The sequence below is a fragment of the Manduca sexta genome, chromosome 24 (genome assembly GCF_014839805.1).
Source record: "Manduca sexta isolate Smith_Timp_Sample1 chromosome 24, JHU_Msex_v1.0, whole genome shotgun sequence".
Classification (NCBI taxonomy): Eukaryota; Metazoa; Arthropoda; class Insecta; order Lepidoptera; family Sphingidae; genus Manduca; species Manduca sexta.
The window spans coordinates 5,283,040-5,300,350 of record NC_051138.1 but is presented as its reverse complement, the minus strand read 5'-3'; the positions used below and the strand labels follow the sequence as shown (position 1 = coordinate 5,300,350).

At 34.0% G+C, this 17,311-nt stretch overlaps 1 protein-coding gene across 2 annotated transcripts in view; it reads right to left on the bottom strand.

Moving 5' to 3' along the window:
- Nucleotides 1-4,643: 4,643 nt before the first annotated feature.
- LOC115452028 (ATP-binding cassette sub-family G member 1-like) overlaps nt 4,644-17,311 on the bottom strand; it is a 44,076-nt gene continuing 31,408 nt past the window's right edge. The window contains exons 3-10 of one of the 2 annotated variants that reach the window (XM_037442480.1): nt 12,208-12,394; nt 10,361-10,506; nt 9,563-9,801; nt 9,011-9,124; nt 8,656-8,810; nt 8,149-8,335; nt 6,938-7,194; nt 4,644-6,427 (exon numbers count right to left, since the gene is read on the bottom strand). In XM_037442480.1, coding sequence (XP_037298377.1) covers nt 6,083-6,427; nt 6,938-7,194; nt 8,149-8,335; nt 8,656-8,810; nt 9,011-9,124; nt 9,563-9,801; nt 10,361-10,506; nt 12,208-12,394 — 1,630 coding nt within the window. In that variant the 3' untranslated portion in view covers nt 4,644-6,082. The remainder of the gene's footprint in view (nt 6,428-6,937; nt 7,195-8,148; nt 8,336-8,655; nt 8,811-9,010; nt 9,125-9,562; nt 9,802-10,360; nt 10,507-12,207; nt 12,395-17,311) is intronic. The other variant, XM_037442481.1, reaches the window with a different exon arrangement.

The window sequence follows — 17,311 nt, the reverse complement described above, 5'->3', positions numbered from 1 at the left end:
GTATTGGTTGATGATGCATCGCAGAGTGTGGGCACACAGCTTGCACCTGTCTACCTTATTCAATTTAAAAAATATTATTTTTAACTACACGACATGTCAGGCATAAGCCGCTCTTTGCTTTTCATATCGGATATCACGCAGAGAATTCTGTACGCAATATTATACGATTTAATCTATATGAACTTTATAATATTTAATTAGACATCGACTTTACACAAAATAATACAAAATGCAAAATTAACAAATACCACGTGTGGGGAGTAAATGTTAATTTATCAAATAATAAACACGTACAATGTACACCTTTTAATTACTATACATAATAGTTTTGAGTAATGGCAATTTAAATGTTGTGAAATAGTAGTTTTATGTCCTTTTAATGAGCTATTGAAACATTGGCATTTACGTTCTATAAGGCGTTTACTCCTTTGCTAGCCTTTTGCAATAAAAAAAGTCAAAACCCCCAGTCAGAGTCACGTCATCGACGTCAATCAATTATACTCTCAGATTATACTCGTCGTTCGTTCTGATAAGTCATGGTCCATGGTCAACTTGTACGCATTAAATAAAATAAGTATGCACAAGTTTGGCCATTCTCGAGAGACGCAATTTCTGTTGTAGGTAGATATTAAATTTAGCCTACATTGTATTTATCAAGTGCATTATATTACTATTTGGATATAATTAATAATTTACACATAAACTAACGCGGCAATCACGTTTTTAGTTTCATAACTTGACCGACCTCTACCTTCTTTGTGTTCAAATACTGACATGATCATGATGTTACCGTAGGTTCGGAATATGAAATGAGAATTGATATTGAAACCTGAGGTACAGTCCACCAAAAAAGTAGCTGAACAAATTGGACATTTCAAATATCCTACATAATTTTGTGTCCTTGGGAACAACTTTTTTTTCTTTTGGTCAACTTTATTTTGTACGGAGAAAATTAATTCTTCAACATAACGAGCATAACATGGTTTCCAGTTTTGGGTTTATTCAGCCACTTTCTTGTCCGACTGTACATAATGCGAATGCGGAAGTATGATATCTTGTTGTTTTGCGTATAGGGTGTGACGGCTGCGGTTGGAAAATATTATCATATAATGGACAAAGTTAATTGTCTACCATAACATTCTTTGCTGCCTATTTAGTTTATGTGCTAAGGTTTTATCCTACTCATATTATAAATGCTAAAGTTTGTGAGGGTGGCTGTATGGATGTACGTATGTTTGTTCCTCTTTCACGAAAAAACTACTGAACGGATTTGGATGAAAATTTACAGTAATATTGGTTATACATCAGAATAACACATAGGCTGCAATTTATAATGTTTTTTTGTAATGGTCATAATATGTATAACGATATCAAGGAAGTCGGAAAAAAATATCATGGAAATCTCCTTCATGTGGGCGAAGCAGCGAGCAAAAGCTAGCAATATGTAAAATGATTTATGACTGCCATTCAAGAGTTATTTGTTTAAATGCAAATCGGGCAAATCATCTTTTTTGGAGAGTAAGCGTATATTTAGATAAACGAGGCAACGTATTGAAAATGTTCGTGAAGAAGGAAGAATAATCAAGCATTTTACTTTCTTTCCTTAAAGTGCTGTACTTTTTAAAATTTGATTTTTTTTATTGCTTTGAATGACGAAACGATCTTGCCGTGTCCGTTTCACCGCTCGCCGCAGACTTCATTTATGCATATTAGTAAATATATGTTGTGTGGGTTCTCTTTCAGAAAATTTCACGTTTCGATACTGGTCCTTTGGACAACAAGGTTATTATCCTTATATTATCCTTTTCATTACTAAGGCAAATAATACTGCGGCATTATGCACGTAGTTGTAGCAGTATGTCCATGGTCGTGGTACTTCATGTAGCACTACGATTAGTCAATTATCCTTATGATGGATTAATTACTCTGAACTCGACCCTCGCGAATCTACAACCTCCATTATCTTGCAAGATGCTTCGTCGAAGTTCTCAGAAGTAGGGCAGAACTTATTGTACACAGCAACTAAGATCTTCGGAACACATTGAGTCCGTGAGTTCTCGAGGAAGTTAAGTCATCGATACGAAGCCAAAGAAATCGTAACTTTATAACGTATAGTCTAATATGGAAACAAGTGTTGGAATATTTTCAACTCCCTCCATTTTTTATGTTTAATTATTTTCGTTGTGGGCTAAAGACATATTGATAGTCATACTAACCGGCGATAGCCTAGTTGGGTGTAACCGGTGATAGCCTAGTTGGGTGTGGAACGGACTGCCAAGACCTTTGTGAATTTATCGTTCGCTTTAACGGTGAAGGAAAACATCGTGAGGAAACCTGCACATCTGAGAAGTTCTCTATAGGAATTTCGAAGGTGTGTGAAGTCTACCAATCTGCACTAGGCCAGCGTGGTGGACTAAGGCCTAATCCCTCTCAGTAGTAGAGGAGGCCCGTGCTCAGCAGTGGGCAAGTATATAATACAGGGCTGATATTATTATTATTATTAAAGACATATTAGTTTTTATAGAGATTCGTCGACCTTACGGCTTGGTGTCATGAAATCGGCGCCACAGTCGATCCTGGCTTATAGCAGATGCATTGGAGCGAGTCAGCCCTCTACATACTCTATCGTCCTCGGTTGACTTTGGTCTTTGTTAAGTGGTATGGTTGTTTTGTAAGCCTGTGCATTTTTTTCTTTGCAGCTTATCGGTCATTTTATGATACCTGTGGGCTGACGTTTGATAAGATATTGCGATTTGTGCAGAAATAATATGTATTCTTGCATTGACTTGCAGTTAAGAGCATTTGTAAAAATACTTTATGTAGCGGCAGACTGCCTGAATGGCTTGGTTTTGCCGCGTTGAGGATTGATCCCCGGGCCAGGTAATTGGGTTTTCCTGCTTAGTATCAGCTCGGAATCTAGAATTTGTGCCCAATATAATTATATTTTCACTCCAATATCATATTACGGGACGGAGTATTCCGTATAAGTCTATATTTGGTCAAAAGTAATTGTGCTAATTGCACTAATTGTGCTTCTATCTACCTTTTCGAAAAAAAGGCAGGTGTATGTGTGTGTAAATTAAGCTTTTTGTCTTGAGAAATTCCTTCGTCAGTGTACCTTGCTTTGCTATTACAATTACCTCTGTCTGTACCGTAATATTGAGATGAACAGGCCGGAACTATATACCATTAGACTATTGTAATGTTTGGGTTCATTGGTGTGGCTATAGATTTTCTTTAGGGGCAGCTGGCGGAAGGAAAAACAACGATGAATTCAACGAAAGAATTGCACCATACGAGCCCTCTAGAAGCGACTTCTTCTAGGGTGGGCGGCGTCCACCTGGCCCCCTCTACCTACGCCTTTGTTTGATTGTAAAAAGTAAAACAATTTATAACAAAAATTATATTTAATTTATTTCAATTTTCCCTCTTCCATTTTTTCAATATAAAATTTAGACTTTTTCTTTACATATAAAATTACTTATAATACATTAAACGCATATATCTTTGTTTCTATGTACTATTAGTGTCTGGGTGTAGCTTATATCCAACAGTGGACATATAACCGAAAAAACATTGTTTTTTCTTATATTCTCTACTGCAGAAACAATTTGGGGGTGTAATAATCATCTTTTTAACTTTACCCATGAGAGATAAATTTATCTCCCATTTTATTGAGTTATTGATCCCCTCAATCTTTATTGTATTTGCAAAGACATGACTTAAATAAAGATGTAGCTGATCCAATCAAGTACTTTTTTAGTTATTACCGAATAACCCACGCTGGTAAGAGTTGACGTGATGCACAAATTGGATGATTAAATATGCCTTTTACCATATTCTGGTCTAACTATGCGTTTACGTCGAAGAAAGAAACAATTCAAATGTGTTTGGAGGCCATGCCTTTTTTCATTACTATTTAATTGCTTCTAAATACCTAAAGTGTTCCTGAGCATAATATTTTATATGCAGTTTTAATTCAACTTAAAAAATACATAAATAAAAAGTGTTAGAATTATTTATATATTTGGACTTGGTTTTGGTCTTTTGATCTTTGATACATTACGGTATGAGTATATATATATATTTTTATAATTTAAAATATCAACTAAATCATAACCGGGTACTTTAATTCTTAAAAAATACATATTTACATTAACATATTGGCAAATTGTGCATATTTATAAGTGTGTACATATATTGAAATATTATTTTAGATGTTTATTTTGAGTATAGTATTCAATATTATTTTAAGCAATATTACAAACTGTCCCAGGATTCGTCAAACGGATATAAAGTCAGTGGACCTAAATCCGTCTAGCGGATTAGGGTTTTCGCCTCTATAAATATACAGGCGAATCCGTCTATAGGGGCAAATCCGTCTTTTAGCAATTACGTGCGTTCTATTAAAAGGACAGTTTCGATAGCCGTATAGGTAAGAGAGTCAAAAATCCCTTTTTAAACTATACGGCCATCAAAGCTGTCCCTTCGATTAGAATTCCCGTGAATGCAAAAATACGGATATACCCCTGAAGACGGAATAGGACACCCTGACCTTAGTCGAGGTTGGCCGATAAGCCTAAGATGGACCAGCTGCCATGCTACAAACGTGTTCGTCATTTTTATTAATTTTAACACATAGATAAAATGTAAAAACATTTATTCCTAAATTGATACAAACTAATCAAGTTCTGAAGAACTGAGTATCAATAATGATGATATTAAAGATTTCATACTTATTTAATAGTAGAATAATTTGTGAAATTTCTTTTATGTTCTTTAAACGGTGTTAATATTTGTGATGTGGTTAAGACCCTCCCTAGAGCAAACGACTTTTAGTTTTCGTTCTATATATTCCGGCGCACGTGTTAAGTATACAGATTATTTTATGAAAAAAAAAAAAAATTTGGTGTTTTTAAAAATTTGTAAACACCAAAGTATTGTTGTAAATATAAAATTGTCTATCTAATAGTGTTGGTTACAAATTACAATAATATGTACCTCCTTTAGAAAGCGATGCACAGCATCAACAATTTTATTGACATTATCATTATGTGTTAACCATACACCACGGTATAAGGAACTTGAAACAACCGAAGTAAACATAAAATATTACAGAAATACGATGTTTAATTTTGTCTCTGTATGTATAATTAATTTTAAATAAATAGCTTCGAAAATCGGTGCGGTTACCGCGCCGTTTTGCTTGGAGGAGAGCCTTAACTGATTAAGATAATTCACTATTATTATTCCTGAGTTTTTTGGAATGTAATAATATTTTTTATGGAAAATAATCGTTGTTCATTTTCCTTTTCTTACAAGTATGAGTGCATAAGCACGCAATAATCAGGCAGCATAATATTGCAATACTCATTGTTTATAATGCAATAACTTTAAAATATAACGCAATATTTGCTCTTCTACAGAATACAAACATATTTAAATAATTACTGTAAACAAAGTGAGTTTACTTATATGCAAAATTATTCTACATTTTTCTATTAAACATAGAGGTAATCACAGAAAATGTTAAATGAGAATACCTTTTCTCTTTAAATAAACTTTACATGTAGCTATGTTTTGGACCGTGTACAAAATATTATACCTATATGGCAGTTACGACATACCAGTCTATGTATGCTGGGCTATCAGAATACTATAATAAAAAAAATATTGAAGAGAGCTAACTTTACTTATGTTTGGAACTGTTTGTAATCGTTAAAACATTTTGTAGGCAATATTTCCAGGCAAATATTTAATGTCGAGTTATTGCTTATAAATAATCAAATTTCCAGAATTATGGAATCGATGTCGACCATTGAGAAGGGATTAGGAGGAGGAAGGGGTTGATTAGGCCCTGTGATAATGGTCGATAATCGAAAACAACACTTCGTCATTCCATATTTTATGACATACATTCATTCTGAACTCTTACTGGCCCACTTTCTTAACATTGTACTATTTACTGTAAAGAGAAATGCGAATTCACCTACCCATTAACTCATATTCACTTCTTATCTAACATATGTCACTGTCACAATAATAAATCTGTCCATAAAATTAATGCTAACATAATATCACATCACCATTTACATTTTAGTCTAATTCTCAAAATTATATACGACAGCGTCATTACAACAAAACTTATAGCGAACAATGCTATAATGACTATGGCATATTTTTCGTCTAACATGTCACTCTCTAGTAAGAATTGCTTGGGGTACTTGTAGTGACAATAGAGTTGTGAACAGAGGAGGTTGGGGCGGTCCATGCCGAATATCGCTAGAACGAGCCCGACGAGACCGTGCTTTAGAAATGATATGTGGAACATCCAGCGAACGAAAAATGGTGCGTCGCAGTAGCGAAGGAAGAACCCGGAGAATATTGTGAACGGCATTATGAAGAAAGGCCCAAATACTACACCATTCTGTAAAAAAATACGTTTCTGGTTAAAAATGTTACCAAAAATATATTTATTATCATTGAAAACTATCAAATAGTATTTCCTTTGGTTTAATTAGTACCAACTTACAACATAATAGTTTATCAAGGCTAATTTCAAATACGTGCAAAACATAATGCGCACGTTTTCTAACGGTTTATGGCTGATAAGTTTACATTGTAAGTAGTGCCTAGCAAAATGCATTTAGTAGTGCTGTGCAGGCATCATTTCAATGTCGATAAAACCGGCTACAGCACGAGATACCTAGTTTTACATTAGAGTAATTCTTTGTCTTTTTGGTGTCTTAAAGATATCTACGAGTATCGTTGCACGACTAGAATGTAACATAGGGTACACTCTAGACGAGGAGAGTAGACTTTAAGACGGCCAAAAATCTAGAATTATATAATAGTAATTTCTGCATCACTTTAGATTGAAAACAGATATATGGCATTAAGTCTCCCTTTACACATAATATTAGCTATCAATACTTACTTTAACATTAAACATCGATCCATTGAGTAAGCCGACGCAGAGAGCGACGTATGAGACTAGTATCAATGTCACGCAGAACGTGATAAACCTGACGATCTCTGGCGGTTGTCCCGTCATCCAGTACACTATACAAGCGTACGCTAGCGTGCACACTGTCTGTGTGGGGAGGGTTGACACTAACGTCGACGCGTAGTACGCTCCCGTGGTGTACCAACGGTTGAAATGTTCCCGCCGGACTACAGGAATTTGTTCTGGGACTGAAACAGACATATTTTGCTTTTTATGTATTGTGTTATGATATCTTATGAACGTAGCGGTGAGAATGTTTATTATTATTATTTTATTGATTAGGGAATAAGAAACTCTTAACTGACTTCGAAAAAAGATTTTACGTTTGACTGTTTTGGATATTTAAGGCTAAAAAAGTAAATTTGTGTTTAAAAGACTGTAAGAATCACGATTTAACGTAACTATGCCTACAAATTAAACATTACTTTGTTCTCAATCAATCATATACATTGATATAGCTCTAGATAACAGAATATAATTATCATTCTACGTCACACCGATTTAATATTACGAAAAGCGGATTCTAAATAATTTAACATTAAGACCGACTTTTGTTAACTTTGTAAGCGACAATGGCGAATTAGCGTTTTATATCCGAATTTAAATACATCATTTGCATATCTAACATAAAAATATGTAATCTTTTTTAATGGAATTCAAATCTCCAATTAGCATTGATAAATAGTATACGATAAAACTATAAATAGGAACCCTAATTACCTCTGTCTGTGAATAACGATACAAAATTTAGTTTTTAATTATTATTAGGGCTGGGTGTGAAAATAGCCGAATTACAAAATCGGTGTAACGATACTGAAAATTACGTGACGTCCTCGAATGCGGCAATCCGACTTTTTAGATATCATAAACAATGTCCCCTCTATAATGCACGGACAGAAAGACATAACAAATGCAACAATTAGAGAAGACGAGAATTAAAATGTTATTTTATAATAGTTATGTAATAGTGATAACATATTTACATCAGCAGTTTTGCACACCTTATTTATTTAATTTACTTGGACTGTTGACTGGCATATGTTTTTATCGTATTTTACTTTCGATTAAAATCTATATATAAGCAGTCGCAAATGGATTCTAAAGTCAATAAATATAATTATAGTAAAGAATAAAATACTTACAAGTTATTGTAACGGCGCTAAATGCTGTGAACATGAGGAACATAAGACTAAAGTATAAAAAGTTAAAGTTGTCTCTGACGTATTTGGCATCTTCTCCGATGTTGTAGAAAAGGAATCCGATAAATAATGCCATAGAGCAGTGGATCCCAGTAATCATTATAGTAAACCAGGGACTCCGCCATATTGTCTGAAATAAGAAAAAAAAAATTAAGATTATAGTTTAAAAAAATATATCGGTGGTACCAAGGCGGACTCTTACATACGAGAGACTTACCAACTAGTACAGTACAGTAATAGTAAATAATAACTGATACAATTAATTATAGTTTCACTAGTTGCTTGTCTGTATTGCTCCATGTAGTTTTATTTCAAATAAATATCAACAACATTTCTATACATATATATATATATATATATATATATATATATATATATATATATATATATATATTAAGACTGCATGTGAACACAAAGATAATTGTTATTAAGTTCGAAAATAGTCATTACCAAAAGAGATCTTCGCGTGAGCGTAACGAACTGCTTCCAAAACGATGTGGAGTAAGAACTCTTTAGTTTAAGCAGGATCTTACGTGTCTGGTCTTCTCTAGGAGTCGGTAAAGATGTTAGGAACACGTCGTCAAAAGCACTTACATTAGAATTTTCTGAAAGTCAATAAACAAATAATTTATATATTGGATCGAATATCGATGTTTTAAATTTTTGACATCACTAGTATTTTTAAAAACACAAAGTGATAATCATGTTAAATGTAAACGTGTTTTCAAATTGAGTTGTACTTATAGTTTCGTCTAGTGTTTTTTTTAAGCATATAAGGATTAAGATGATGTAAAATGATACTTACGTCTTATTAAATTACTATCAGTCTCAACAGATACGTTTGTAATCCAATCTGTACTTCTTCCATTTTGTGAACATTTGACAAGCTTTTCCGCATTGTCCAAACATATTTCGATGACTGGAATAATAAAATAAACCTCATAAGTTAGTAGAACACTAATATTTAAGTTAACTTTTGTAATTAGGAAGAGAATGATAATTATGTTACCTTTTGGATAAGTTATGAGCATGGGTAATGTGTAAAGATGGGATCTAGGTCACGAAAGTAACACAAAATTTTAAATTTCCATTATACCTGCATGGTATATTTCTAAAGCACGTTAATTACTTATGTATGATGGCTGATGGTAGGATATTTGTCAGGGAACATTGTAAATCAGGTGTAAAACCCGCCATAATGGCCTACGTAAGCGTGTCGTGTTCTGATATATCTATGTATACCACTAACGTATCTAGCCCTTACTCCGCTTACCATGCGTGTAATGGGATCACTCTGCTGTGTTCCATAAAAAATCTACATGCCCCAATTTATATTTATTAAATAAATAATACTTACGAAAGTCTACAGGACTGTGATACGGTGGGCACATCAAATCATTTCGACTTAAGTATGTTAACAGATGTGGCACTGAACCCATGTACGCGCACCTGCCTGCCACCATTGCGTACATTCGGTCTACCATCTGCAGCAGTCCTGCAGACGGCTGGTGCATGGTCACAACCAACGTCCTTCCTTGTCGCGCTAAAAGGTGAAGTAAATATACTAGATGCTTCGATATCGAACTGTCCAGGCCGCTGGAAAGAAGACACGCAAATCTTAATGCTTAGTTTATTACTTTCATGTTATGTGTTTATTAGCAATCTGGTGCTAACTGCTGAGGGGATAGTGCAATTAATGGCGTCAGCAACACAGAGCATATTGCTCTAAAAAGAGCGTCCTGGCTTGTACTACAGCTACACCTATTTATTTTATTTTTCGTTAAAAAGTGTAGGTTACATTTCACTTAAAAGTATGAAGTCTCCTTTTAATCAAAATATTATTGCGCTTGTATTAGGAAGACTTCGCTCTTCTGTGCAGGTTTCCGTAGACTATTATTATATTTAGTAAGTATTGCTATATCAGTTATAAAACATGAGAAAAATGGACTAAAATGAAGGGTTAAAAAATGTACGAACGCTCAGTCCTCGAAGACCTAGTTTCTCAACTAATCTTTAAAAGTATTTACCTTTTCCGAATGTTGTTTCCAAATATGAAAATAATTGTTTTGGAAAATGGTTCCTAAAAACAAAAATTATTCCTCTATGGAATATCTTACTAAAACTCAGTTCAGGTTGTATGTAAAAAATATGTTACCTTGTAGGCTCATCAAGGAACATGACAGGCGGGTCACTGATCAGCTCTAAGCCTATAGCAAGTCGTTTTTTCTGACCGCCTGACAAATCACCTGCTCTTGTGTTACGTACTCTCATTAAACCAAGTGACACGATGATTTCATTTACCTGAAATAAGAAAATTATATTTAAATTTTAATATACCTAACTTAGGACCAACTAAAAGAGTGTCTACTCTTTTCCAGGTAGCAAAAACTTCTTGGAAATCTGCTTGCTTGTACTGAAAACTATTTATGGTATATAACTTATTACATATCATTCGTGTCAAGTCCGGGACACTGCACTTCTGATTGATACGATAAACATCATCATTAATTACAAAATATAACTCTATCATAATATAATACATGCAATATTTAGATTATGTAAAGACAAAATACTTTTTATATTTAAAATTAATGTACATTTTATACACGTGTTTTCAAAGGGCTATTTATTTATTTATTTATTTATTTATTTAACACAAAACAGGTTATAACTAAAAATACACCAATTATTGATTACAAAATATGCTTACTTCTAATCGCAACCCAAAACTTGTGTATAAAGAAAAGTTAATTATAGCGGACGAGTTTACAATATTACAAAGTAGATAGAAATGTTACGTTATTATTATGAATATTAAAGTTATTTTAACTGTAGAAACTAAATGTAAGTAGTAGTAAATATTTTACCGACTAAAAATGAGTAAGATGACATTAACCACCATGACAAGTGTTAATGTGACAAAACACAAAAATAAAAACATATAAATCTTGAGTAATTGATTAATTGAAGATATTAAGGATCTCTCTTTTGTAAGTATTGATAGTATTTTGATATATATCTAAAGAAGGATTCTTAATACTAAGTTCATTAAACTGACGACACATTCGAACAATGGGATTGTAGTAAGATGTATTGTTGCGAAATATTAAAAGAGAAAATACGTTTGGTTTCCGACACCTGTAATTAATATTAAAATTAAGACAAGTTAACAACGAAGGAGAGTCCATAAGGGAATGAATAATTTTGTATAAACAAATAAAGTCGCTAATAAAACGTCTAGATTCAAGTGAGTGTGTGTGAAAATATGCCAATCTAGCATTATATGAATTCAATTGCCGGTGAAGATTAAATCTAAAAGAAATTATCCTAAAACATGTCCTTTGAACTTTTTCGATCCGGTCAATGTGAACACGGTAAAATGGAGACCAAATAACGGCGCCATACTCTAAAATCGTTCTAACCAATGTGTTAAATAAATGAAGAAGACTACGAGGATTCTTAAACTTCTTGGTTACCCGTGCTATAAAACCTAGAACCTGTGAACTTCTCTTGACAATATAATCATAATGACTACGAAAAGAAAGTTATTATTAGTTCATATGCATGCAGGAGGTTGATAACATATAAAATGCGTATTTTCCTGAATTTGTTTAAAAGGTATTTATCCACGTGTCACCTTTTACTTATTGTATCAAAACAAAACCTCTAAATGTTACAATTTACTTTATACACAACTCTATATTTCTCTATATTTTTATCATCACATTTATTTTTGTATAGGATTTGTTAATTTATTATTATCAGGTATCGGACTTGAGAGATATGATATTCAAATTTTATTGCACACCTGTACCCTAATATTTATAAAATCTACGATGGTATCATTGTGGGTCTTGTTTTTATTGCGTAGCCACGTAATATAGATGTTTATTACAATGACTTACGCTTTATTATGATTTGATATTATTATACAATGACGTTAATGACCTAAGAATAATAAATTGCATGTGCAAAACAGTCTACTTACTACTAACCACTCACCCGTTTCCGTTTCTGCTCACTACTAATGTGGTTCCCTAGTTTTAGTTCAGCTGCTATGTTCAGTGACTCTTGAATTGTCAACATATCTTGAACTCTATCGTCTTGTAATATGTAACACGATCGTCGTCTGAACGTGTTCTCGTTTCTGATGCGCCCGTTTACGAATATTTGGCCCCTTGTGGGTTTCCTGGAAGAGATTCGTTGCAAAGTTACTAATATGTGCGATAACCTATGAGCTCTATATCAGGTAATATGCGCAGGCGCGGCAAAGCGTCGGCAAAATTTTTATGATAAGTGGCTGTTGTTGGGTAATAATCGGTCGAGACATGTTTAGGGATCCGCATTTTTTTTGAGAAATGTATTAAACACTGACTTTATTCTCATATATTAGTACTAAAACTGATGTTTTTGTTTTACCAGACTGTTATATCTGTGGTGTTCGCAACAAAAAGATAAAGTAATTTCAATTAAGTAGGTTATTTCCTGGTGACCCACATTATTGATGTTTAACGGAAGGGACTTTGCATATATGCGGTAATAAGTTAAATTCTTTTTGAAATTTTCACATACATACATTATATCTATAATATAAAAATGAAACGCTGAATATCTTGCTAAGTGCAAATCTCGAGAGCAGCTAAACCGATTTCGTCAATTCTTTTTTTATAATAATCCTTGAGGTACGAGGATGGTTTTTACGGAGACAAAAATTTAAATATTGCCTAAAAAAGTGTAAAAACGACACTTTTCTATATTCCCATACAAAAGATTCGCAATAATACTTAAAAGTCAATTTGAACTTTAATTCCATACCATAAAGTTTAAGTGTTAGTGGAGGGGTTCCGGAAAGGCAAAACAATTGAGTGACGTTAGTATCGTATATATATTAATGTCAATATTCCCAATTAAGGTGGTAGCTCAAGGTCCATTTTCATACATTTTGTTTCGGCTTTAATCTGGGTAACTAAACAAGTATTGGCAAGTAAAGAATTTAAATTCACGTCTAGTTAGTGATTAGTTCTCGCAGTTGAAAGAAAAACGTAAAAATAATTAATAATCATGGATATTTCGGCCTTTAAAATTTAATATGACGAAATTTTAAAGGCAGAAATATCCATGATTATTAATTATTTTTACGTTTTTCTTCAACTGCGAGAACTAATCACTAACTAGACGTGAATTTAAATTCTTTACTTGCCAATACTTGTTTAGTTACCCAGATTAAAGCCGAAACAAAATGTATGAAAATGGACCTTGAGCTACCACCTTAAGTGTTTTATAATTTTTATTTTTTGACATAATGTAATTGTTGATTTATCAACCTTCTTTTTTTTATATTACTAGCTGACTCGGTGTCCCAAATAGCAGAATAAATATTAAAAAAAGACATCATAATCGCCAGGTGTTTAATATTATGTATAGCGATATATATTTTTGTTTTTTTTTGCCTTTGGTAACATTAAGAATTTCGTGAACTGTTTGAGATGGTAAAGTCACGAAATTGAAGGATAGATAGAATACAAAATTTATAATATTTATATTCCTATGTTGTTTGGAATTTTACTTCATTGGTAGTACAGAGGTCAATTCACAATCTACGCCATATTTTCTAGTTTTTTATATGTTATAAAAAAGTAATGATTACATAATACCAACTCGCAGATTTTAAGAACAAATTTTCCGAGACAAGCAAAAGCAAGACAATTAAAGAGTCAAGTTTAATTTCTTATCTTAAGAATGCTTATAATTCTTTGTACATATCGATGAGATTATTTACACGCATCACTCTACTGCTGCAGCTGTGTTGATAATTATATATCAACGTGTACACGAGAAATATCGAAATTATCGAATGCGTCAGTAATGTCTACATAGTTAACGTTCGGAATATTTTTATGGGTATGAAAATAATCAATACTGAACGCCATTAGATGCAAAAATTATTGTTGACGCAAATGGTTTCGAAGATACAAACACTTGTTTTGTTTGAGTTTCGCTGTTGAAAAATCAAAGCTTTTTAAGTTACTTTAATTTTTTGTTGAACAGTTTCAGAGGAAACAATATCGTATTTGAAAGTAACCAAATCATTCTGAATTTTGATAGTCTGCTTTTTGTGATTTACCAGCAATTTTGGAAAGAGCAAAAACCCAATTATTTCTATATGTATAATAGCTATTTAATTCAGGAATAGGCAATGGTATGTACTAAGTATATTCCAAGAGATTTCGGCGAAAAAATCTAGTTTAGCCGGTTATAAACATGCAAATATATGTTTCATTTGAATATATTATAATTTGTTTCGCGAGTTTCTAACTGCCTTTTTGAAGGATCTATCGTGTAATATTAATAATTTATAAATCATTCTTAGGTCAATTTCTAAATTATGTTTATTAACCCCCGACTCCGAGTTAACGGCTTTAAGGAGTTCGTTCCTTACATCGCGCGAGTCACGGATGGAAACATGCAGATTTCCTAATAATAACGTTAATAAAGCAATATTAGATCTTTTAAAATCTTTACACTTTCAAAATATTCCTTATTAAATTGTCTATTTAATAGGGGACCGTCCTGAGTTTGATTTTGTACATTATTCTATATGTAATGGTTAATAATACGAAAAAGAAACCCTCCTGCGAAAACTGCATTAAAATTGGTTAAAAAATGACCTAGTAATTCATATTTCAAATATTACTATGTGCCGAAGTGGGCACGAAGTGGGAATATCGCTTCATCTCTTTCTTTCGCACGCGTCGTAATGCCCGATGACGTCACTCGAGGGTATTGCGCCTCTTTTCTGTTTTTTGTTACTTACCCCTTCTACCGAAATTAAAAGGCTTATAACTTGTTGATTTTTTACCGGATTTAAATAATTCTTTCAGTGTTATAATTTCATCATCATCATCATCATCATCTCAGCCACAGGAAGTCCACTGCTGAACATAGGCCTCCCCCAAGGATCTCCACGTCGACCTGTTGGAAGCGGCCTGCATCCATCGACTTCCTGCGACCTTAGCCAGGTTGTCCATCCACCTTGTAGGCAGGCGTCCGACATTACGCTTGCCTGTACGTGGCCTCCACTCTAGAACCTTTCGACCCCAACGGTCATCGGTTCTTCGAGCTATGTGTCCGGCCCACTGCCACTTCAACTTGCTAATCCTATGGGCTATGTCGGTAACCTTTGTTCTCCTACAGATCTCCTCATTTCTGATTCGATCTCGTAGGGAAATACCGAGCATAGCCCTCTCCAAAGCTCGTTGAGTGACCTTGAGCCTCCTAATGAGGCCCACAGTGAGAGGCCACGTCTCGGTGCTGTATGTTATCACTGGTAACGCACAACTATCGAAGACTTTCGATTTAAGGCACTGAGGTATTTTGGACGAGAAGACGTTGCGAAGTTTTCCGAACGCTGCCGAACCGAGTTGGATTCGACGATTGACGTCTCTCTCGAAGTTGGACCTGCCTAGCCGGACCACTTGTCCTAAATAGACATATTCGTCTACAACTTCGAGAGTCGAGCCCCCAACTTCGATGGGGGTGGGCACAACATGGACATTCGACATGATCTTCGTTTTGTCCATGTTCATTTTATGACCCACCTGTTGGGAGACTCGATTAAGGTCTTCGAGCATAGTGCTAAGGTCTTCCAGCGATTCTGCCAAGACTACAATATCGTCGGCAAGTCAAAGGTGAGTGATATACTCGCCGTTGATGTTGATGCCGAATCCTTTCCACTGAAAGAGTTTGAAGGCGTTTTCCAGCGCAGCAGTGAACAGTTTCGGAGATATAACATCTCCCTGTCTCACGCCTCTCTGTAGTGGAATAGCCTTCGTGCTCTGATCTTGTACTCGGACCGATATGGTGGCGTTATTGTATATACACCTCAACACTTCGATGTACCGATAGTCAATGTGGCACCGCTGGAGAGACTGTAGCACAGCCCAGGTCTCGATCGAATCAAAGGCTTTCTCATACTCCACAAACGCTAAGCAAAGCGGCAAGTTATACTCCTCGGTTTTTTGTATGACTTGCCGAAGCGTATGAATGTGGTCTATAGTACTGAAGCCTTTTCGGAAACCGGTGTTATAATTTATATAACGTAAATATTTGATAATAATAAAGAACAAAAATGAGTCCGGTCCCCTATTGCAAATTTAAATGATGTGTAGGAGGAGCAGATGCGCAGAATAAACAATTTTAGTGGCATTTTTATTATGAAATTAACGAAACAATGTCCATATTATAATATATTTGAAATTTGAAAGTTGTTTCACATTTCTGCAGTATGTTGTCTTACTTATACTGTATGAATGTGACGATAATTTTTTTTATGTAGTATAAATTAAGATAGCTTCTTATTCCCTACATCAAAGCATTATATTTCAATTATCTTTGGATAATCGAAACCGACTATTGGTAGGAAGTGAGTGAGGTCAACAAATGAACGTTTCCTTGTGTTCTAATTCGTGAGCAGCAACATATATACGGATGCGAAGATGAAACGTAGCGCCTTCCCGCTACAATCATTTCGTTGTAGGCTCTCTGTAAGTGGGCGTTTGCATTGAGATCATGGGACCAATAATTCGATGTCGCTAGGCGTCTCTAAAAAGCGATATTCGCGCTTTCTATCTTTTTTTATTTGGTAGAGGAAGATAAACGTGTTGCGAGTATTTAGTATTAGTATTTAGTTAAGCTCTATAATATCTTTTTTGCATATTACAAATGATATCAAAGAACATTTATTGCGCTATATTTGTCTTGCACGTTGCACGGATACAGGCAACTCTAAATTTATTTTTTAGCTTGCATTGTAATAAGGTTTCTTTTGTTTAAATTATATTTTAATGTAAATTATATTTTTATTTTTTTATGTTGAGAAGAGCTCATGACAACAAAATGAATAATTATAGTAAACTCAGCAGGCCTGATCGCAAAATTTTTGTCATTGTGCAAAAATGCGGAAACTCTGTCAATACTGTTTGATAACAAACTATAAACTAAATTTATTGCCTCATGTCCCTTTTTATAAAACGCGACGATATTTGTCTGATATGTTTTGCGCTAAATTAAGTCTGGTCAATATATTTGTAAAGTCCATAATAGTAGT